Source organism: Rosa rugosa, chromosome 1 (genome assembly GCF_958449725.1).
Source record: "Rosa rugosa chromosome 1, drRosRugo1.1, whole genome shotgun sequence".
Classification (NCBI taxonomy): domain Eukaryota; kingdom Viridiplantae; phylum Streptophyta; class Magnoliopsida; order Rosales; family Rosaceae; genus Rosa; species Rosa rugosa.
The window spans coordinates 9825710-9849203 of record NC_084820.1 but is presented as its reverse complement, the minus strand read 5'-3'; the positions used below and the strand labels follow the sequence as shown (position 1 = coordinate 9849203).

Sequence of the window (23494 nt, the reverse complement as noted above, 5' to 3'; positions counted from 1 at the left end):
TCCTACATTTAGGCCATGTTTGGTTCATGGATTTGAGGCATCAGGAAAGGAAAGTCTTTCCTTTCCTTTGTTTGGTAACCACAAAATCTAGAAGCACTTTCCTGACAGAGGGGAAAATTGGGGGGAAGGTCATTCCACTCAAGACCCATGGGATTGATTTTCCCCTCTTCTTTCCCAGCATTTATGACTGCAATTTTGGACAATAATAACCCTGCTCAAATATGCAATTGCCAAATATACCCATTGAAACATAGTTTGTATTTTTATTAAAATACAAGGGTATTATTGAAACATAGCTATATTTTTACTTTCCTTTCCTTCACCAACCAAACACTGGAAGGGAAATCAAATGGTCTTTCCTGGATGTTTTCCCTGCTTTACCAAACACAGGAAAGGAAACCTGACAGGAACTTTAGTTTCCCTTCCCCACTGGAAAGACAAGGGAATTGATTTCCCTTCCGTGAACCAAACGAGGCCTTACTAACACATGAAGGAATGAGAATGGGTGTAGGTCTCACCTCCTTATAAGGAATCGATTCCTGAATACTCAGGAATTTGATTATGAAGGGGGGAGATGGGTTTAGGAATCAACTCTTCCGAAATCAATATTGATTCCTTTCTTCTCTCATTCCAATTGTCTCATATTCATGATTATTTTCCATTCCAAGTAAGTAAACGTGCCATAAAAGATTTGTGTGCCCACTTCCCCAATTTAAATGTAAAAAGACAATTTTGCCCTTTAAATAATTAAAAAGTCATTGAAGATCTCGCCGGACTCCTATTACCGGCCGCAGGAATCCGGTCACCAGCCTCAGGAATCCGATCACCCGTCACCGGAGACTTTTATTACCCCCAAATAAATTTTTATAAAGTTTATTAGAGGGCAATAAAATATTTATTGGGTATTATTGGGGGCAATAAAGTTTATTGGGGAGCAATAAAATAAGACGCCGGACTCCGGTTACCGGTCCGGAGGTTGCCAGAAGTTCGCAAAGATGTCGTCGGAGACTTTTATTAACCCCCAATAAATTTTTATTGGAGGGCAATAAAAAGCTTATTAGGGGGCAATAAAGTTTATTGAGGGGCAATAAAAAGTTTATTGGATATTATTGAGGATAATAAAAAGTTTATTGGGGGGCAATAAAACCGAACACCGGTGGCCAGATTTCGGCCGCCGGTGATCGGATTCCGGCGGCCGGCGACCAAAGTCCGGTGAAGTCTCTCTCTCTCTAAGTGACAAAGGGAGAGAGGGCAAAATTGTCCCAAAAATTAATAAAAAATAACTTAATTGGGTATAAGGGAAAAAAATATGTAATTTGTTGAGTAAGTGGGCAATCTTATAAGATGTTTGAGTAAATGGGATTAGTGTAACTCAAATTTAGGTAAATGGACATTTTCCCTTCTTTTTTAAGTTTAGAAACAAACCCTAACAATTTGTTATACCATATATGCGTTAAGATTAGTGGCAGATTTAATAATTAATTTATGTCGGTGAGCTATAACCTATTGGTAATTTATAATTCTAACATTGTAAATGTCATGGTTTCGATTCTCATTTACATATGTAAGGATGGAGTGAGCTAAGAATTTTTTTTTTTTAAATATTAATAATTAATTTCGGATTCCAATTCTCGATATGAATTAATTTTTAGTGAGCTTGTTCTCAACTCATTAGGAATTACCTTTTTGTGCATCTTACTAAACTACTATTGCTTTCACGTTTATAAAGAGAGAAAAAATCGAGGAAATAAAGGATTTAAAGGGAAGTTTTAATTACAGCTCTTTATCCATCTATACCTCTTTTGATTTTTTGAACTGACTAACCGCAGAGGCGGCAGTTCTGCCGCATGCTAGCAACGATCCAATTAAATGGAGCCACGGGCGCCAATCTTTTCTTTCTTTCTTGGCCCAGTTTGGCCCCGCTGGTATGCTGATAATCCGTATTTTCTTTCTTTCTTTTTTAGTAGAGTATGTATCCATAAGGACTGATTCATCTTTCTAATTAATTGCAAAATATAGTACTCTAGCCATCTAGAAACAAACATGACTGTATGTACAAGTCAGAATGATGGACAGGTAAATGTTAGAAAAAATAAAAATTTCTTGCTTTCTTTAGACTTTAGAGTAATCTATACTCAACGGGTCCATTCGAAACTATGCAATGTCTTTATGTGTAATTGGCCTATTGTATTGACCTGATTATGAATTAGAAAAATAACAATGATAATTAAACATGACCTTAACTTTGGATTCTTTGGACATAATGTCCCTAGTCTTTGATTTCCATAAGATTCTCTTTAGAATGGAGTACGTTACAATCATATATAGATATATAAAACATAACATCCTTTTATTTTTAGACAATCTCTAAAAGAAACGTTAGTAGAAGTATGTCCAGAAACGGATTATGAAGTATGAGTTTTCTTCCTCCTTGGTTGGTGATTTGCTCAATAACTGGTCTCGATGGATTGTGAAGGGGACGATGGCTGCCAGCAACGGATGGGAAAATGTCGTATGTCTTGGTGATGGTGGCAACGATAGGTTTGCTAGGGTGCTTAGGGTTTTTCAATGGGCTAGGGCCTTCTGGATTTGTTGCATTGAATTGGGCTAAGGTTTGGGTCCCTTTGGGCCTCAGCCTTTGCCTAATTTACGGTTTGGTTTCTATAGCCTACAATTAAATTTTAGGGCTAAATACTATTTAGTACCATGTGGTTTGAGTCAAACATCGATTCAGTCTCTCGACTTTCAATTTCATCAAAAACACCCCTGCATTATCAAATCTCATCTAATAGGTCATTCTGTCAATAATATGTCAATTAGAGCCATTAACTCGCTGACGAGGCATGCCATGTCAGATCGTGTGGGCCCCACCTATCAAGCAAAATTCCAAAATTGCCCCTCCTCCGAGTCTGAGTCTCCCTTCGCTCAGGCTTACGATACCTCCGCTGTTACTGCTGCCTCTCCTCATTACTACCTCCGAAGTGTTCTACATGGAAGGTGAGGAAGACCACCAAACTAAACAGACCCACTCCTATTCGCTTGCGAGCTTCATCGACCCACAAACTCATAACCAACCAATTCCCAAGCTCAAGGACTTTCTTGGCGACTCCATGGTGCTCTACGCTGACAGCCAAACGGAGACGCAGGACTCGTCGCTGACCCAAATCTACAACCAGGGCTCGGCCTACTTTGGTGACCACCACTAGAACCAGGATCTCAAGGTGATTACTGGGTTCCAAGCCTTTTCGGCTAACTCGGGCTCCGAGGTACGGTGGAGGACTCGGCATCCATGGCCAGGGCTCAGCTTGCTTGCGCCGAGTTTACAGGTCACTCGGTTGAGTCGATTGGGAACGAGTTGGGTTTCTCGAGCTGTGGTGCTACGAACAAAAGCAATGCTTTGTCTGTTGGGGTTACTAATGCTAATACTCAGACCTCGAATACTGAAAAGGCCATTGTTGCGGTGGACACTGATAGCACTAAGAAAATCTCTAATACTTTTGGGCAGAGGACTTCAATTTACAGAGGAGTTACTAGGTAATTAATCTTTATGGGTTTTCTACCTGTTTTAATGTTCATGGTTCATTTGGGTTTTTTCTGTTCTTGGTAAAATAATATGAGAAATGGATGCATACACAAAGAATAATAATATGGGGTTTAATGATGTTTAATGAAGAACTAGGTCTTGGGCCTTTCAATCCCTTATTTGACTAAATTTTCTGAGTGTGATTGATTAGTTTAATTCAAGGGTGAAAGATGAATGCACCAGTCTGAAAGGAGGATGTCATGTTTTGTATTGGGTCATATTCATGCATAGTACAAGGAGTCTATGAGTTTCTGACTCTGAAATATGATTTTTGTATTTGGTTGCTATAGACATCGTTGGACGGGTAGATATGAAGCGCATCTAATCTCAAAGTTGAACTTACTCTCCCTGGCGCTGCCCTCGTCCTCCTCCTCCTGCCACACCAGATCCCACCCCACCAGCCACCAGCCTTTCCTCGTACTTCCTCGTATTCACCGGAGGCCACTTCATCATCTTCGCCACCATTCCGATTCAACTGGATCAAATTAGAAAAACCCAACCCAAATTTGGTCTGAAGATTTGGTTTTAATTTGAGAACAAGGCTGTTATTTTGGGTATTGAGAGAGAGAGAGAGAGAGAGAGGGTTTTAGAGAGAGGCATAGGCAATTTTGGAATTTTGCCTGATAGGTGGGGCCCACACGATCTGACATGGCATGCCTCATCAACAAGTTAACGGCTTTAATTGACGGAAGGACCTATTAGATGAGATTTGATAATGCAGTGGTGTTTTTGATGAAATTGAAAGTCGAGGGACTGAATCAATGTTGGGCTCAAACCACAGGGTACTAAACAGTATTTAGCCCTAAATTTTAACTATATATCTAGCTATTTAGGTTGTTTTTCTTCTTTATAGGATCATTTAACAAACGAGCTTATAGACTTAATGAGTGGTGTTAATCAAGTCTTTATTTGCTTGGTCTAGAGACATGATTCAAGTCGTGGAGTTGATGTAATACGCCGATTTGGCCTCTATTAATGATATATCTCTTTTTATCTCATAAAATCATCCCTTTTTTTTGTTTATATAATACAAAAACTGTTGAAGGAAAATCAAGTTTAGTGTGCCTTATCAAACTAGGAATAGGAATAGGAGAGAAGGTTCTAGATTTCCCAATCCTACACGGATTGGTATTCCTTGTATCATTAGAACTAATACTTTGTAATCCCTATATATAGGGCCCCTATTCTCAATAATATGATTACAATTCTCCCTACAGTTCTCTCTACAATCTCTCTCAAACCTATTTTACTTAAACACGTTATCAGCACGAGTTCTAACCACAAATCAAAAACCAAAAACCTGAAAATCTTCTTCATCACCACAGCTCCTAGCCCACGCTAGCCTCACCTACGCGCCCCTGCGCACGCATCCCTGCACGCACCGCTGCATGTCTGCTGCCCCTGCAGCACCAACGTACACCAACTGCATCCTTCTCCTTTCTTGTGCACGTCAGTCTGCTTGCAAGCCCCGAAACGTCTACCTTATCAGAGTTGTTTTGAGACCTGTACACCAATCGAAGTGCAAACTGTTCAGAAGAGAATCTGTTCCGAATTTCAACAAGTAAGTTTTTAAATTAAAGTTCCTGCTTTCCGAATTTTAATTTCTCCTTCTTTTTCTTCGGGGACTTGCAACCTCCCTTCTTCTACATCCTACCTTTCTTATAACGTGAGTTCGATTCTTGAAAAGCGGAATCGTGGGGATTCACGCTATAAACGAACTAAGAGCGTTCGTGAGCATTTATTTTGACCATTCAAATATCATTGTTTCGGTCTAATCCAAATTTTCTTGGAAATCGATTTCTTGGTAGCATTAAGGCTCAGAAATCTTATATTAGTTTTTGTGGAAGCATTGACTCCAAAACTAATATGTTCTTGCTTTCCTTTTCAGGATGTAAGACTTGAACAAGCTTGATTTTACTCCATTGGATTCCACGGGCACGGGATATTTATTTGCCTACAATCCAAGAGCCCTGTTCTAAAGGAACCGCTCAAGACTCACAAACTGAGATAGAAAATTCCAGGGTATTTACCCTAATGAAGCGCCACATTATGATGGCCTTCCAGTTTGAGTACATGAATGAGGATAACGCTAACAACCTTTGGGTTGAACCTAGTGAACGTTTTTGGTAACATTCACAACTTTCCGAACATAGAAGCACGATGGAATAATATCTGCTTCACTAAAACTTTGAAAGAGTTATGAAATATTGTTCGAAGGCTCTCTGCATCATATTATTTATGCATGCTTGTGGAAAAACGCAAAAAAAAACAAATTTATTGAGAAAACCCTAACATGACCATAGGGGTCATGATGTTGAGGGTATAGGGTTGGACACCATGGCGCCAATTTTGGCCATGATTGCACTATTCCAACGCCATTGGTCCTAGAGACCATATGTATTGTGTCAATACACCTCAATCAAGAGAGCATCCTCTTCATGGTATTTTATGGAGTACCTGATTAATGGTAATCAAGATATCGAGCTATAAAAGACTTTAAATCTGGCGATGAAGATAGAATGCCGCAGATTTTTATTTAGCATAGTCTTTTAATTTCCAAGAATTATGTAATGGCAATTATGCCTTAATCAATAAAATGACTTATTGAATTATCTCCTTTCCTCTAGGCGTACTCAATTAAGTATGATGTCTAGGAAAGTAATTGAGATTAGTGGTACTTAAGAGAGCTTCGCTCCACCGACATCTCTCTACTTCCCTGGTCATATTTAATTGGAATTACCGAACGAATTGAGTGACTACAATTTGTCTAATGTTTGATTTTTATTTTGGATTAGATAAATGGTCACGAAACTTTGATGTAATCATTGGCTATTATTAATGAAGTATCGATTTATTTTAATCTCATGTCGTAGACATATTTTTCGAACTTTATTACTTTAAAGATATAAGAGCCAATGGTTTTCATGCGGAAATGCATTGTGAGAATGGACAAGAGTTCCTTTGCATTACCTCTAATGACTACGGATATAAAAGAGTCTTAGAGAAACTTATGTGTCGATCTAGTGGGTTGTATGCAACCACTATTCGAGTAATTGAATCCAATCATGTTATGAGAGATGATTTATGGGATTCAGACACATATAGGCTTTGGCATGACCGTTTGGGACACCCAGGTAGTGATATTATGATCCGTATATTAAAGACTTCACACGGACATCCATTTTTCAGAACGAAAAGTAGTAAAACTCGGTTTTTGGACACCAAATGAGCCCCTGCGCCTCACGGCGCAGTTCACCCCCAAATCCGGCCATCCTTGGCCGGCGCCGCCATCCCCCTACGGCCTCAGGGTGGCATTGACGCCACCAAGGCTCATTTGTCTCCAAAATTTACTTCTAAAGTCCATTGTGACTTCATGGCTCAACCAAAATCCTCATTGGTTGTTTCTAAAGCCCATCATTCGTTCTGCAAAGCCTGCTCTTTAGCAAAATTAGGATCGAGACCATCCTATGCAAAGGACACTAAAGAAAATATACCATTCTTGCAAAGAATCCAAGGTGATATTTGTGGACCTATTCAACCACCATGCGGACCATTTAGATATTTTATGGTGTTGGTTGATGCATCGACATGCTGGTCACATGTCATGCTATTGTCCACTAGGAACGCTGCATTTGCTAAACTCCTAGCACAAATTATTAAGTTAAGGGCTCACCACCCTGATCATCCTATTAAGTCTATAAGGTTAGACAATGCTGGAGAGTTTACATCAAAAACTTTTGATGATTATTGCATGTCCATTGGGAAGAAGTTGAACATCCAGTTCCTCATATTCACACCCAAAATGGTCTCGCAGACGCCGCCATTAAACGACTACAAATGGTCGCTAGGGCATTGGTAATGCGCACCAATCTCCCTATTTCTGCTTGGGGCTATGCAATATTGCACGCAGCTGTGCTTATTCGTCTGAGGCCCACTGCCACTCAACCCTTTTCTGCATCCCAGATGGTGACTGGTTATGAGCCTAATGTCTCACACTTACGCATATTTGGGTGTGCAGTTTATGTGCCAATTGCGCCGCCACAGCGCACCAAAATGGGTCCTCAACGACGATTAGGCGTTTACGTTGGATATGATTCTCCAACAATTGTCCGCTACTTAGAACCCTTGACAGGCGATCTCTTTACCGCAAGATTTGCGGATTGTCACTTCGATGAGACAGTCTTCCCGTCGTTAGGGGGAGATAAGAACATGAATGTTCAACAGGAACGACAGGAATTGTCGTGGTCTGTCCCCACTCTATCTCATCTTGATCCCCGAACCGCACAGTCCGAAATTGAAGTGCGGAGAATTCTCGATCTTCAGAACGTAGCAGAATCGATGCCTGATGCGTTTTCTGATATCGCTAAAGTGACGAGATCACACATACCTGCTGCAAACGTGCCTGCAAGGATTGATGTCCCTAAAATTAGAGGACATGACGCCATCTCAAGGTTACCAGAGCATGGCGCCAACGTCCCCACTCACAGTGATGGTGACGTTGTGGCTAGGCCCATGGCTCCTGCCAGGAAGCGCGGGAGGCCTATAGGTTCGATGGATTCTCGCCCAAGAAAGAAAGCGAGTTTGGCACAAAATAATCCATTAATCATCGATGTGAATAATCCATCTCATGAGAATATTCCAGATTATGGTTATGTCCAAGAAACATCATTGAGGGACGCTCCGATGTCAGAACCAACTCCAGAGAATATAGAGATCTTTATAAATTACACTAGTGTACATAAGATGATGGATAGAAATTCTATGGCAATTGATGATGCATTTGCATATCATGTTGCAAAAGGAATCATAGAATATGATGATATCGAACCTCGCTCTGTCGAAGAATGTCAATGAAGAGCGGATTGGCCTAAATGGAAAGATGCGATCCAGACTGAATTAGATTCACTAGCAAAGAGACAGGTATTTGGGTCCATAACGCAGACACCCCCAGATGTAAAACCTGTTGGCCACAAATGGGTCTTTGTTAGAAAGCGTAATGAGAAAAACGAGGTGGTTAGATATAAAGCCCGTCTCGTGGTGCAAGGTTTCTCACAACGCCCTGGAATCGACTACGAGGAGACATATTCTCCTGTAATGGACGTTATAACGTTCCGCTACCTTGTCAGTTTGGTAGTTTCCGAAAAACTTGACATGCAGCTTATGGATGTGGTTACTGCATATCTCTATGGGGATCTAGATTCAGAGATATACATGAAGGTTCCAGATGGACTTCAATTACCCAAATCAAGTGGCTCTAAACCACGGAGCGCGTTTTCAATAAGATTAAAACGCTCACTATATGGATTAAAACAATCCGGACGGATGTGGTATAACCGTCTAAGTGACTACTTGATTGGGAAGGGATATATTAATAACGAAATATGCCCATGCGTGTTCATTAAAAGAACAAGTTCCGGATTTGCAATTGTAGCAGTTTATGTCGATGACATAAACCTAATTGGAACTCTAGATGAGTTAAAGGAGACTGCTACATATTTGAAATCCGAATTTGAGATGAAAGATCTTGGGAAAACACGGTTTTGTCTCGGTTTAGAACTCGAGCACCGTAGTGATGGGATTCTGATCCATCAGTCTGCATATACTCAGAAAATCCTAAGGCGCTTTAATGAAGATAAAGCAAAGCCTGTGAGTACTCCCATGATCGGTCGTAGTCTTGAGCCCGGAAAAGATCCGTTTCGCCCAAAGGATGAGGACGAAGAACCATTAGAGGCCGAAGTGCCCTATTTAAGTGCAATAGGCGCATTATTGTACTTAGCTCAATGCACAAGACCAGATATCTCATTCGCAGTGAACTTGTTAGCTCGACATAGCTCTGCGCCAACACGCCGCCATTAGATTGGTGTAAAGACAATCTTTCGATACCTAAGAGATACGATTGATATGGGCTTATTTTATCCCTACAGAGAGAAGAGGAATGACGGAAGAATGGGATCGGACCCCATTAGGCATGGAGCCACCGTCCACCATGACAAAGTGGTCGGCCTCACCCTATCCCCCTCCATCAAAACGACAGTGATGTTTTGATGGGTTTTGCTGATGCAGGGTACCTCTCTGACCCTCACAAAGGTCGCTCCCAAACGGGTTATGTCTTTACCATCGGAAGCACTGCGATATCTTGGAGGTCTACAAAACAGACCCTTGTTGCTACTTCCTCAAATCATGCAGAGATTATTGCTCTACATGAAGCCGTACGTGAATGTATATGGCTAAGGTCTATAATTAGACATATACAAGGAAGTTGTGGTTTCAAGTCTACCACGGATGAACCTACATGCATTTATGAGGATAATGCAGCTTGTATTGAGCAAATGAAGTTAGGTTTCATCAAGGGCGACAACACCAAGCATATATCGCCTAAGTTCTTTTATAATCAGCAACAACAATCACTTCTAAAGATTGAAGTGAATCAAATCCGATCAGAGGATAATGTAGCGGACTTATTCACTAAGTCGTTACCTAAATCCACCTTCGAGAAACATGTGAAGAGCATCGGATTGAGAAAGTTATCCGAACTCCCACAATTGTAGCAATCAGGGGGAGATATCGACATCAGGGGGAGTCATGATGCCTACATGTTTGATTTCGAAGAGTAGATGACGTGTTGTACTCTTTTCTCCTCCTCGAGCGTGTTTTTGTCCCACAGGGTTTTTCACTCGAGCAAGGTTTTAACGAGGCAACGGATGAAGCGTCACCACCAAGTTTGAGCGGCACAAGGGGGAGTGTTGAAGGAAAATCAAGTTTAGTGTGCCTTATCAAACTAGGAATAGGAATAGGAGAGAAAGTTCTAGATTTCCCAATCCTACACGGATTGGTATTCCTTGTATCATTAGAACTAGTACTTTATAATCCCTATATATAGGGCCCCTATTCTCAATAATATGATTACAATTCTCCCTACAGTTCTCTCTACAATCTCTCTCAAACCTATTTTACTTAAACAAAAACTACTATTTTATTTTTTTGAGAGAAAAACTACTCTTTTCTTTGTTATTTGTTATCACACCAAACTTTCTTCTCACGCCACCTCATTCAATTTTGTGATATTCATTTTGTCTTCAAGAACACAAAATAAAGATGAAACTTTTCCATCTCTTCCATCCCCTTTTTTCGGTTTTCCCTTTGTTTTAATTTTAAAATAATTTTTGTTTATAAGAGGGAAAGAGGGTAACACATCTAGTTGTTTCTAGGATTGAGAGATGGTGTATGTAAAAGGGGTACCTGATTGGATGCAAAGGGCTTAGGTTGGGTATTAAGTTGAGCGGTGTAATCTTGTACTTATGTCATTCTCTCTCATAGTAAAGATGAAAGCTTTCCAAGGACATAGACATGGATTTTTGCCGAACCTCATTAAATTGTTGTTCTCTTGACTTGGTTGTTTCTTCTTTCCGTCTCTAGTATAGTACTTGCGTGGTGAGGGATTAATTTCCTAACGGAACTAGTACAACATTCATCAATTTTTATACGTGGTGAGGGATTAATTTCCTAACGGAACTAGTACAACATTCATCAATTTTTATAGTTGGAAGATGAAATAGAAGCTGGCCGTACATATATTTCAGTCATTCGGGACCTCCAATTCAAATCCCGTGCACGTTCATAAAATTATATTTACTTCGAGTCTTTGACCATATATAATATATACATATTATATATTATGCTGGTGGTGGCGGTCTGGAGTTTCAGGCGAGGCGGCGCTAGTGGTCATTCGCCGGCGGCGGCCGGTGGTGGATTGGGCCAGGCTTGGCTGGCAATGTGCAATTCTCTTGCTTCCTGTATTAAGTCTTGGGCTAGGGCTCCCTTTCTGGGCCCGGTTTGGGCTACCTATTTTATTTTTGTTGTTAGCTTTATTTGCAGCAGCTGTTTCATTATGTCGCGTCTTTGGCGTGCAATAAATCTCTACACTTGTTGTGTAGGACTAGTCGGGTCTTGTGCCTGTGTATGCACTCAATGTGCCTTGTCTGCTCTAGGTAGGCGGCGGTTTTTTTGCTTTGTCAAATGGTTGCTACCACCTAGTGGCAGGATGAGACTAAGTGTCGTCGGATTTATTTTTCGGCGGCAACATCGGAGGAAAGCTGTGCTAAAGCTGGTAATTATGCTATGTTGTAATCAGGTTACATATCAAGTTATCTTTCCGCTATGTCACTGCTATGTTAAAGCAAATGGAGTAGCTAATTGTGCACTCTTTGCTAGTTGGTGCTTGTTAGAATACAAGTCTCCTGTAGAGATTTCTGATATTATTTCGGAAAAAACTCTAGATGCTTATTGTAATCAGGGGTTTAGGCTCAATGTCCCCCCCCCCCATTGTATTTGACAGTTTCATTAATCAAGGCTTGAGGGTAGCCGCACCAGCCCTTTATTCAAAAAAAAATATATATATATGCATATATGCCTGCAATGGTTTATATGCTGCAGGTGATTGATTGATTGCCTAAAGTTGAAGGCAAACGTCTCATTAATTTGGAAACCACAGCATGTGAGAAGATCACATGATTTAACCTTCAGAATATGAATCACACGAAATTGGGAAAGGAAGAAATCGAAATCCCTTTCCCTTTTAACTTCTCCAAATTTGTGGTGGGAGACTCAGAAAATGTGAAGTGATATTACTTGATCATAGAGTGTGATCTATTTCGCTTGGCAGATCGATCTCAGTTGTTTTGACTTTTGACTAGGAGAATTGTAGGTGTGGCATTTATGATTTATTTCACCATCGAAAAAGACCAAGTACCAAACAATGGAGAAGTTGAAATTACACCATGTAACTGTAATTAATTGTGAACAAAAAGGCATTCATTGCAAGTTAAAATGAATGAAAAATGTTAAGATAGGCCCAAAAGATAATGAGGGAGGAGCTTAAACACACTCACGTAATATAATCGTAATATAATGTGTTCAATGAATTGTTTCAAACAGACATGAGCAATAAAACAAGTATGTGATGAATAAAACTAATATGTTACGACGTTACATAATAACTCGTTATTCGAGCTCAAGAGATAAAAAAAAAAAGGTATGAATTCGATCGTCTCTATGTTTTATGTTGACGTGTCAATCCATATATCTCATGGGATTGTTACAGAAAAGTAGGAAAGTATATAAAACCCTATATCAGTAGGCCCATGAATCTTGTAAATAGATTAACTACCCTTACCTAAGCCGAGTACTTGTGCTCTGCAAGAAATTAAAAGCTGCCGCAGATCTCGCACTACTCCATTACTGTAATGGCCCCCAAGGAGATCGATGATGAATCTAAATTATTCATGTACGTGGTAGCTGAAGATCTTAAGCTCTCTCTGTACTACTTGCTACTGCATTCATCGATCTTTATTTATTTTCTGCAGTTGGGTTTAGATAATTGCTCCATGGCTACGAGATATTCATGCTTTGCGTTAATGGCTTCACCCTAGCCTTTTCGTACTGTGCAATCAAATAATTAATCCTCATATTCACCCTAGCCTTTTCGTACTGTGCAATCAAATAATTAATCCTCAGAATCCTAGGAATCTCCTGGAATATATAATTTACCCATCTCAGTGGTGACTGGTTGAGTTGGTTTAATTCAGTATTCTTGCGCTGGTTTGCTGCAAAGTACAATATGGTTCACTGACTTGAGTCAGAATTAACTTTACAGGTCCAGTCTTTCAAGGATGGGATCAAATCTAATATAACTCTGGGAAAAGCAGAGAGAACTAGCTGTGTTAACCTACTTGATTGTCTGGTTAGAAATTTTTGTCCTTGCTTGTTATCTTGCCCATGCTTTTATACAAGTTTTGAATTTCTTACAGGGATTCCTGTTGTTAAATTTCTTTAAGGTAGAGGGGTTGGGTTTGAAGTGTTGTTGGAGAGGCTTAAATTGAACCGGGCCGACAAATTACCGATTTATCAAGAATACACACGAAACGTACTCCGAAATTCGAACTGTTGATTTATCGACAGAGATGGCTTAGAGTTAACAGTTCATAGCGCAGCACACTCAGCAGGAGGCACATTATTGCGAGATTGTCTGCCGTACTCCTCCCCCTTCCCCGGCACGATTGATTGGTAGAGATTCGAACTCATGATCTCCGATTCTATGTTCAAATAGTTTTCGAAAAACTTATACCATTAGGATGTGAGCCTACAACGCTTCTGTACGTACCATAACAAGATGTCCCGAAGTGACTCCCGACCACACCGATGTGGCCATAAGTATAGACACAAGTGTTATGTTTTTCAATAAAGTTATTGCTTAGAAGAAATATTAGAAGCGATAGAAACAACACACACAAAACCTATAAAAGATCAAGCTTTTTCTTATGTGAAATTATGTTCCTACCTACCAGATGCCATGGTTCTATCATCAAAATTCAAAACAAAATATCTCCATTGTGGAGCCAACCAAAATCTCAATTACTTGCACCAGGAGAGCAAGAGTTATTGCACTCCTCACACTACGAAATACAGTAGGGGCATTTCTTCGTTATGTTACTTGAAGTTTAATAAAGCTCCAATTGGTTTCTGAGTTTAAAGTGGAATTCTGGATTTCTGGATAAGATTGTTTCACTTATCTAGTTGCATAGTGGCATGCACAACATGTCTGATGCTTATGCTGACCATGCATAGCATTGGATCCCACCATGCTCAAGAACAACCACTGGTCAGGAGGATCACGAATCACATCGGGAACCACATCGGGGGAATCACATCCGATGTGATTTGATTCATAGAATGAAAATGATTCAATCTCACAAGAAAAAGAACAGAAAACCCACGAAGAAAAGAAAGGTTTAAATTTCTCCCCTACACCCTGGGAGTCATTTTTCCATGCTTCATGCTTGCGGGAAATAACTAATGCATAAACCAAACGAGACCTAAATGTGTGCAGAAATGAAAAATCGGTGTACGTTCCATTCTTTTCAAAATTATTGTTCAGTAGAACCCTTTTTGCAGGTATGCCATTATGATAACACTATCTAGATTGAAATATAAATGCCCTCACAACCGTACCAATAATGTTTCCAGTATAAATAAGTACAAGGGTAGTAGGAAAGAAGGGCTTTCTGTGCAGTAAAAACTATCATAATCAAAACTTTTATACATGAACTCACAATGTAGCATGAAGAACACTACCGGAGCAGCCTGGTGAAACAACAATATAGACGAAAAGTGGTACAAAATTTGTATAATCAATGAAAGAACTTTACTCATTTCGTTAATTTACAGGACATCATCACAGATCCCTTCTGCATAGTGGGCAAGAGCCATGCCTCAGGAGCCACTTATCTATACATGGCAGGTGAAACATGTGATGGCATTGTGGTAAACTTCTGACTGTCTCTCCAAGCTGAAAGTCCTGACAAAATGTAAAAATTCACAATGTCAATGACCGAGCTTCAAAACTAACCGCAGTTTCGAAGAAAGAAACAAAAGGGTTTTAAGCTTTTATAACCTGAAGGCACACTGAACATGAGACTTTATCTCCAGAAGCATCCACATTATTGTTGCTAGTGATGATTATCTTTGGGATCTTTTCAACTGAATCTCCAGGCAATCCTTTGGCCCCACCGGTGTCAAAGATGTTAGGAATCTCTTCAAAGCTTGATTCAACAGCAACCATCTGGTTAAGCACAAAAGATATGGAAGAGTAAGCAAATGAATGTGCCTTTGTGAGTTGATGTCTCAAATAAAAACTAGTATCCAGTATAAAATTACCTGACTTTGCACCGCACTCAACATGGCTGGACCAATTCGCTCGCGGACTAATCTACCACTTAGGAGACTCGCAATGACATCAATCTGCATAATTTACGGCAAAACATGAATTAGGACTCAAAGAATGACATTTCTGCTCAAAGAGCTAACATTTGCAGGGAGCACCTAACAGTATAAATGATGGGGACCAAAGCTTAATTGCTCACCAAGTAGAGAAGACACCCAATTCCGGATTCATCTGATTGCCATAGAATAAGGGATGATTCAAACACTTCAATGGAGAAAACAGCTCCTGAGATTGCTCCAACAGCAGCACCCCTAACAAATCCGCTCTCGGTTTCTTGTCCTATCAAAGCTCCAGTCAAAGCTCCCAACAAGGTGCCCACTGCACACAAAAATGTCATTTCCTTGGGTTAGAATATGAGCAACACCAAAAAATTCTTAATTGCGAAAAAGCGTTCACCTTCCAAAGATCTAAAATTCCAGATTTTGGTAGAATGTAGAGGCCAAGAATTCCCAAAACCCCTTTGCTTATAAGGGAAAGGTTTACACTCTAATCAAAGCTAGAATTCAACAAGACAATGGCATATGCATCCAAACGAATTTTCGTTTCTTTATGAGAAACTGCAAATTCTAATGCATGAAATTGAATTCCTCTGCTAAAGCAACAGAGGCCCAATTGATAATTTGATATTGGGTGCAGATATCAATGATTCAAGAACCCATATCCAATTCATTGCAAAACCCATGTCATCAAAACAGAACCAGATCAACGAACAACATCCATTAACCCATCAGCCAAGAAAGACAAAAACTTTGATCAAGAAAGACAATGAACAAACAGAACAAAACAAACCAGGAGAATAAGCGCTTCTCAAAAAAGCAAAATGAGACGAACAGAGAGACCATAAAAACTCACCCAAAGCAAAGAAGAAGGTGAAGATCGCAGAGAAAACGTTCCCAATAATCGCAGAAACCGCAAAGTTGCAAAAATCTTTAACCCTCTCGAAGATATTTCCAAAGGAATAGGAAAAGGAGGACGAGAAACGAGATGGGTGCGCTATAAAATCCATCGCTGGGGGGTCAGAAATTGCAGAGTTTTAAAAGGGATTTTGGGTTATAGCTCAGATGTTGGTGGTGATCTTAAAGCATATGAATTTAAACCCTTTATATATATAAAGAGGAAGAACCCAAGCAAGAGGAAGAAGGATAGGTATGCTTAGTCCTTAAGATAAAAAAAGAAAACCACATCAACCAACTCGCATTTAAGGCATTTCTTCTCCTTGACATACAGAACTCTCTCTCTCCCTTCCCATCGCTCTCTCTGTTTCTCTCTCTTAGTTTTACCTCTGCCAGTAGAGCTAGCTATATTTGCTCGTTGAACAAAGATTATATAGACTGAAATCAAAAATTACCAAGACCCAATATAGAGAAGCTTCTTCTGCTTTGACAAATCGTCCACAAAACCCGTCACTGCAAATATGGTGTTGATTTTCCATCACCCATTTTTGTTTTCAAACATAACAGAGAGGGTGAGTCAAGGATTTTTTTTTTTTTTTTTAACCAAAATTGATTGGCCACCGCTGACTCCAAGTGGTAACACCTTTGGATCTGTCCCCAAGTTCAATTTTGGTTTGTTATGGAGTTGATGGGGTTTGCTTGCTATTATTAAGCTTCCCAAATAAGGTAAGTTGCTAGGAAATTCTTGCCCCCCTCGAGTTGGGATAGGGTATTGAAGTGGTTGAAACTTGGAGAAAATGATCAGAGACGCATGTTAACTTAATATTATTTTAACCAAAACAATTCTAGATCACTTGCGTGATGATGATGTTATAAAACAATTCTAGTCTTCTAGATCACTCGAGTGCTGAAGAGGTTATATAATTTATATATATAATACCTTATTCTTCATCCTTCCGAAATATCTGGAAGAAAATTGGTGAATTTTCTAAAGTGACACTTAAGACAGATACATACGTAATAATGAGATTTTTTTTTTTTAATCAAATCTTATATATATACCTTACGAAATGTTAAATGTTTGTTAAAAAGTTATTATTTTTGTATTAGGTGACTCTAATGTGCAATTTAAAGTAATTTTTAGTTCATTTTATTACTAGTAAATGATAAGTGACTTATGACAAACTTGTAAATTGAAGAATCCTTTACGTTTTGGAAAGAAAAGAGGGGGAGAAGACGCAAAATCAATAGTGGAAAGTAGGAATAGAAAAATAAAATTGGACTACTTGTTCTAGTTTGAAGTAAGCATATTCTCTTTCATTTACACTTTCTTAAGAAAAAAAAAAAAAGCAAAGAGAGTAAATGAGTTCCAATAAAGCTTGAAGCATTGAGTTAGGTATCTTTTATTTTGTAATGCAACTACTGCATTCAATTCATGGGTTGAGTTTCAATAAGTCCAGAGACAAAAACAGAGTTTTGGAAAAGAAAATGTTTAATTTCATTAAAGGATCAGAAATTTATAAATCATTTAGGGTCATTATTCCTTAGACAAATTATTGAATGCTTCCATGCATATGTATCTACAAAATTCAGAGCCAGACCTGACATGAGGCTCGTGAGTCGGCTGTCTCAAACCCAATGTGTCGTCGGGTCTAATTTTTTTCTGGTGGTATTTAAAAGAATTATTAAGTAAATAAAATGTATGTTTTTTACTAAATAATAGGATTAGTTTAGTTGGCAAGATAAAAGTTTATGTTACCCTTAGCCTAGGTTCGAACTTCAAGATCCACTTTCAGTTGTGTATTTATTTATCTTTTCAATTTTTTTTCCTTTCAATCTTCTTTTGTAATATTTTATCTTCTTCTTTTGTAATATTTTTTTTCCTTTTTTTTTTTGAAATATATATATATTTTTTATAAAAAATGTATGCCCATTTTTATTTCTCGCCTCGAGTCTCAAAATCTCAAGTTTGGGCCTGACAAAACTAGCAATAGTATTTTGAGAAACGTTAGAAAAATGTAACCGTATAATGGCTACAATTTTTAAATTTTAGACTTGACATTACTTTCAAATCAAAACGTTATATACATACGTTTTAAATTTGACTCTCTGTTTTTTTTTTTTTTTCCTTTCTTTTTTTATAAAACAATCATTGAATGAGACAAGAAGTAAGTATTCTAGTGTAAATTGGTTCTGGTCATTCACTCGATTTTAATGGATACTGACAAATACAATATACTGTATATATATGTCGGGTCGAGCTAGGAGTCATCGCTACTAATTCTACCAAACTTCCACCGCTGGTAATAAAGCCCCTAATATCTATCACGTCATTTCCAGTCTTTATTCTACGTCACCCAGATTATCAAACACCACGCGGTGGGCTAGCTTCTGCGACCCGTTGTAATAACTAACGGCAGCCTCCTTTGAAAACGTGATTACGCAGCTTCGAATTCGTTCGGAACCTCCTCTACGCGGTTAGAAAAAGATGCTTCTGGAAATAGCAGAAGCTGCGCGCAACTGCTTCTGACTTTTTCCAACACAAAGAAAAAACAACTTCCGCAACTTGCATACAAATCCAGTCGTCCACTCGTTTTGTAAGAGCGCGCTCGATTTTCACGGATTAAGAGCAATAAGTACGATGAAAAGGACTGACCACGATTCGACTACGTGTAGAGACTATGTGGTAGAAATACATCGACTTAAACCTGAATGATTAATTCTTGGAGATTAAGTGTTTGGGAGTCGCAAGCACTAGCTTTCATGATCAGTACTCTCACTTTCTCTTGTAGTTTTCTTGCCTAATTTTTGATTGATTTGCGCCGGCCATTACGAGAGGGGTAGAGCTATTAAAAGGTAATCACCAAGTCCATATCGATATCATATTATAGTTGTGTGAGTATATATCATACTATAGTTCGCTTTAGATCGAAGTTAATTTAACGCAGTTTTACATAATTTTCTACACTTGTTAAATATTTAATTTCATGCATGAAAAAGATCTATTAATTAGCTGAGCTAATAGAATCAACATGGAAGCACCTTACATATAATTGACTTTTCAAAAATCATTATCAATCTAAGAATACTTTGAACTTTTAATTGGTATGTTGACCTTATCATATGCACTAAATTCAACTAATTGTAATCGATCAATGAAATAATTCGAAGTCTCGTAATGTAGTTTTGTAGATTGATAATGATTTTTGAAAATTTTAGAAGTTCCGGTTAACACATGCAAAATTTAGTAGTATAAGGATTAAGGACTTCATGGACAAGGACAGTTTATGTGATTAGCTCTGTGTGCGTATAGATTGGAACTTCATAAACACAAAACTAATTAATTAAAACCCTAGTCTTTTGATATTTTAGTTCTCTAATATTCTAATCCTACTTAATTAATTGGGCAATAACCCATGAATGAGGGCGTGATCATTAAGAATCTCTGACCTAATTACGTAAATCAATAATAAATTGTAGCACAGTTAGCTAGGTCCATCCCTTAGAGTAAATGCACCCATGAACCAAGGGCAATTGCTAATTGCTAACCAAATTGGTACTACCAATCCACTATTCATCCCAAATTGGCAATTGCCTCCAGCTTAGACAATGCATCAATGAAAGACAATTTGCTTGCCAATTCACTATTCACAATTCAAATTTGAATAATTCATTAATTCAAAATAATGTTAAACTTATAATTTAATTAATTAAATAATTAATAATTAGATTAATCATACAATATTATTAGGGGCCGTGACCACTTACCCAATTTCAGCATGAACATTGCCCACTTACTCCACCAAGAGTTTATTAACCCCATTTACCCAATCTAACCTATAGTGACAGTATTGCCCCCAATTAAACTCTATCCTCTCATACTCCCCTTCTCCTCTCTCTCTCTCTCTCTCTCTCTCTCTCTCTCTCTCTCTCTCTCTCTCTCTTCCTTCCCCTGCCAAGCCGACTCAACGACCACTATAAGCCACGAAGATGCCGAGTCCACCAACCACCATCGGTCTCGAAGATGTGAGTTCACCACCATCTGCGCCGGACGACGAATGGACGTTGATCGATAAGGCGGTCGGTTGGGGATGGAGATCTCGGCATCATGGAGATCTATGTGATGCAGGAAATCGCTGCTCCCTTCTGGACGAAGACGACGACGATGATGAAGAAGAGAGGCGGCGACGAAAAGCTTCAGAGGTCTCACCGGCGCTGCCTTTGTCGGTGATGTCGTTCTTATCAGCTATTCCGGCGCCTAGGAACTCGGCGACTGGGTCTGTTCGACGGCGTCGGTGTGGATCCGGAGACGTGGGTGATCCGGTATGGCAGTGGAGCTGTAGTGCGTTGCTGGGTTTGCAAGGGCCGCGCGGGGATGGGCTGCTGTGTCAGTGCTCGGTGCAGCAGCAGGTGGTGGACGTGGGGGTAGTGGGATGTCTTGGATGAGTTGGGTGCCCAAGCGACTGGGTGCCCTTAGCAATTCGATGCTGGAGTCGCCGGAGGAGTGACATGGATTACTCCGGTTGCTGCATTTTTTTTTTTTTTTAAGAATTGTTGTTCAGTTCTTTTTTTTGGCAAGGAACAACATTTTTTTTTTGAATGTCTATTGGATTGGAGGCCAATGATCTACTATCTGTTCAACAATGTGAGTAATCTGACATTGCAATGTAACTGTGGGGTTTGTTTGATGGTCTACTGGGGGGCAGTAGACACATTATTGGCCCCCCAGTAGACTTTGATACGATGGACAGGGATCACTATAGTGTGGTGTTTTGATAAGTTACATGTTGTTTTTTGTGTATTAAAGTCAAATTATCTGTGAATCCTACAAAATGGTGCATTTTTGGTGGTCTATTGGGAGGCAGTAGAGACATTGGACTTTGTATTGGGGGGGCAATAATATGATTATTGGGAGGCACTAATATGATTATTGGGAGTCAATAATTTGATTATAAATTGATCAATTGTGCCTGTAGTGTATTCATTTTGGTTTTGGGAGTTCATACAATTCACTGGACGGCAATAACATGATTATTGGAGGCAATAATATGATTTTTGGGAGGCAATAATATGATTTTTGGGGGGCAATAATATGATTACTGGGGGGCAATAATATGGTTACTGGTATTAGTAGGGACCGGTCGCCGGATTCCGGTCACCGGAGTCCGAGGCCGGCCACTAGTCACCGGAGTCCGGTCACCGGAGTTGGCGGCTGCCACTGGTCACCGGAGCTTAGCAAGGTGGAGGATGACTTCTCTCTCTAAGTGAGAAAGAAGGAGAGGGCAAAAAAGTCCCAAAAATAAATAAAAAGAATTAATTGAGTAAAGGGGAAATGGATTCTTAGAGTGTTTTGGGTAAATGAGGTTTTTAAACTCTTCGTTGTGCAAGTGGGCAATTGTTAAGCTAAAAATGGGTAAATGATCATTTCCCCATATTATTAATTTAAAAAAATTAATGAATTTTTTTTAAAAACAAATTAAATTGTATATCAAGTATAAATATCATTCCCAATAAAGAAAAACATAGATATCGTTATCATAAAAAAAAAAGGGTATTTTGTTGTGAGAAGATTGATAATTGAAAGAAATGAAGAGAAGATGGAGAGGTAAAATTTTAATTTTTGAAAATTTTGGTGTGAGAAATTAAAGTGAGGAAATAGATATTTATAAAATTTTTGAAAATAAATTTTAAGAATTTATTTTACCTTACGGATTATTTTTTTGGTGAAAAAAAAATTGTCGTTGTCATTTAATCGCAACCATTGGATCGAAGGATCCAACATCTACGATTAAATAATCGTTACAGAAAAGTATGGGCCAAAAAAAAAAGTTGTTGGCAACAGGTCTACAAGCTTGTGGAGCCCACCACCAAGGTCAAGCAATTCATCGACCGACGATTAGCAAACCAATTGCCTGGGCAAGTGGTCCCCATGTGCTGCACAGTGAGTACCTGGGCAATTTTGTCCCGCTGCATGCCAACAGTGATCCTCCTCTCCAATTGGTCACCCAATTGGCTTGTTGGTGCATCTGCTCTTAGAGGAAAAGTCGGTCGAATCCGATTTTAATTTTTAATCTTTTATTCACATTAAATCGTTTGAGTGGAGTCACTTCAGGTGGGTGTTGGAGAAAAAATATTTCTCTCTCAAGGGAAACACGGGTTCCCTTATCAAGGGAAGCCGCTGCCTCTTCTTTTGTTCGGTCCGACGACACGTTATCACAACGTTGTCGTCGGACGGGTCTTATGGTCTCCTCACTGGTTTGTTCTTCTTTATGGGGTAGGAAATGGGCTTGGGGGCGGAATAAGCACCTTGGTGATGTGATTGTTCAACGCCTGGATCGCTTTCCAATCCGATGCACTTTGGATGAGGTCGGTGGGATGGCGGCGCTATTGAGGTCAAGCACAACGGGGATCTGCGTGATGCAGGCGGGGGATTTGCTGGTTGTGGATGAGTTGCAGCGACTTCTTCATGGTCGTGTGGATACTGGGTTTGTCTCTCTTAGCTAGGCAAAGGGCGGTGGTTCCTCGTTCTTCTGGATTGGGTCGGACACAGTGTGCAGAAGGTGGTGTATGGCAGCTGGCGTCTTGACGACTGCTGGTTGGGTTTGTGTTCATGAGGGTGGTGATCTGGGCCTCAAGTTGGGCTTCCATGTTGCTAGGCTAGGGGTTGGGCCTGACTTGGTTTGGGCTCAATTTTTTAAGGTTTTCTAATCGAGCATTGCTTAGGTTTTTAAGCTAGCATTGTTCTCTAGGGTTACCTCCTATGGTTTCAAGAAATAAATTAGGGTTAGTGCTTGGTTTTATTTCGGTGCTTTCTTTAGTAGTGTCAAGTTACTGGCTTTAGTCTTAATCTTAGGATGATGTTATATTTTAGGTTGCCCTCCTAGTTATATTGTTTCATTTGGTTTCAGCCACTTGCGGACTATGTGGTGCCCAACAGGGGTTGCTGCCATCACTCAAAACTTTTTACATACATATATAGAATGAACATACTTGCCAATGACATGGTAAAGTTAAAAGAAAATCAAGATCAGCCCCAGTTACAATTAAATTCATTGCATATTATGGCTTTGATACATTAATTGGACATACTTAACTACAATCACATTCTATATGCATTGTAGATTGTAACTATTTAATCCCGTCCCTTTTGTACACATAGCTCTGCTTTTGTTCTATATGCATTCATACACATTTTTTACTTGGTATTTTCATATTCCTCAATAACCCAGAAAAAAAAAA

The 23494-nt window shown here is 39.4% G+C and overlaps 1 protein-coding gene and 1 pseudogene across 1 annotated transcript; one reads left to right on the top strand and one right to left on the bottom strand.

Moving 5' to 3' along the window:
- The first annotated feature begins 2987 nt into the window (after window positions 1-2987).
- LOC133737059 (AP2-like ethylene-responsive transcription factor AIL6) lies at window positions 2988-4522 on the top strand (annotated as a pseudogene).
- A 10039-nt stretch (window positions 4523-14561) lies between these two features.
- Window positions 14562-16901, bottom strand: LOC133715922 (NEP1-interacting protein 1-like). Its single transcript, XM_062142625.1, has 5 exons — window positions 16215-16901; window positions 15502-15680; window positions 15296-15379; window positions 15033-15200; window positions 14562-14936 (listed from the first exon to the last, which is right to left on the bottom strand). Exons 1-5 carry the CDS (start codon window positions 16366-16368, stop codon window positions 14814-14816), a joined length of 708 nt encoding a protein of 235 aa, XP_061998609.1. The 5' UTR covers window positions 16369-16901; the 3' UTR covers window positions 14562-14813.
- Window positions 16902-23494: the final 6593 nt, after the last annotated feature.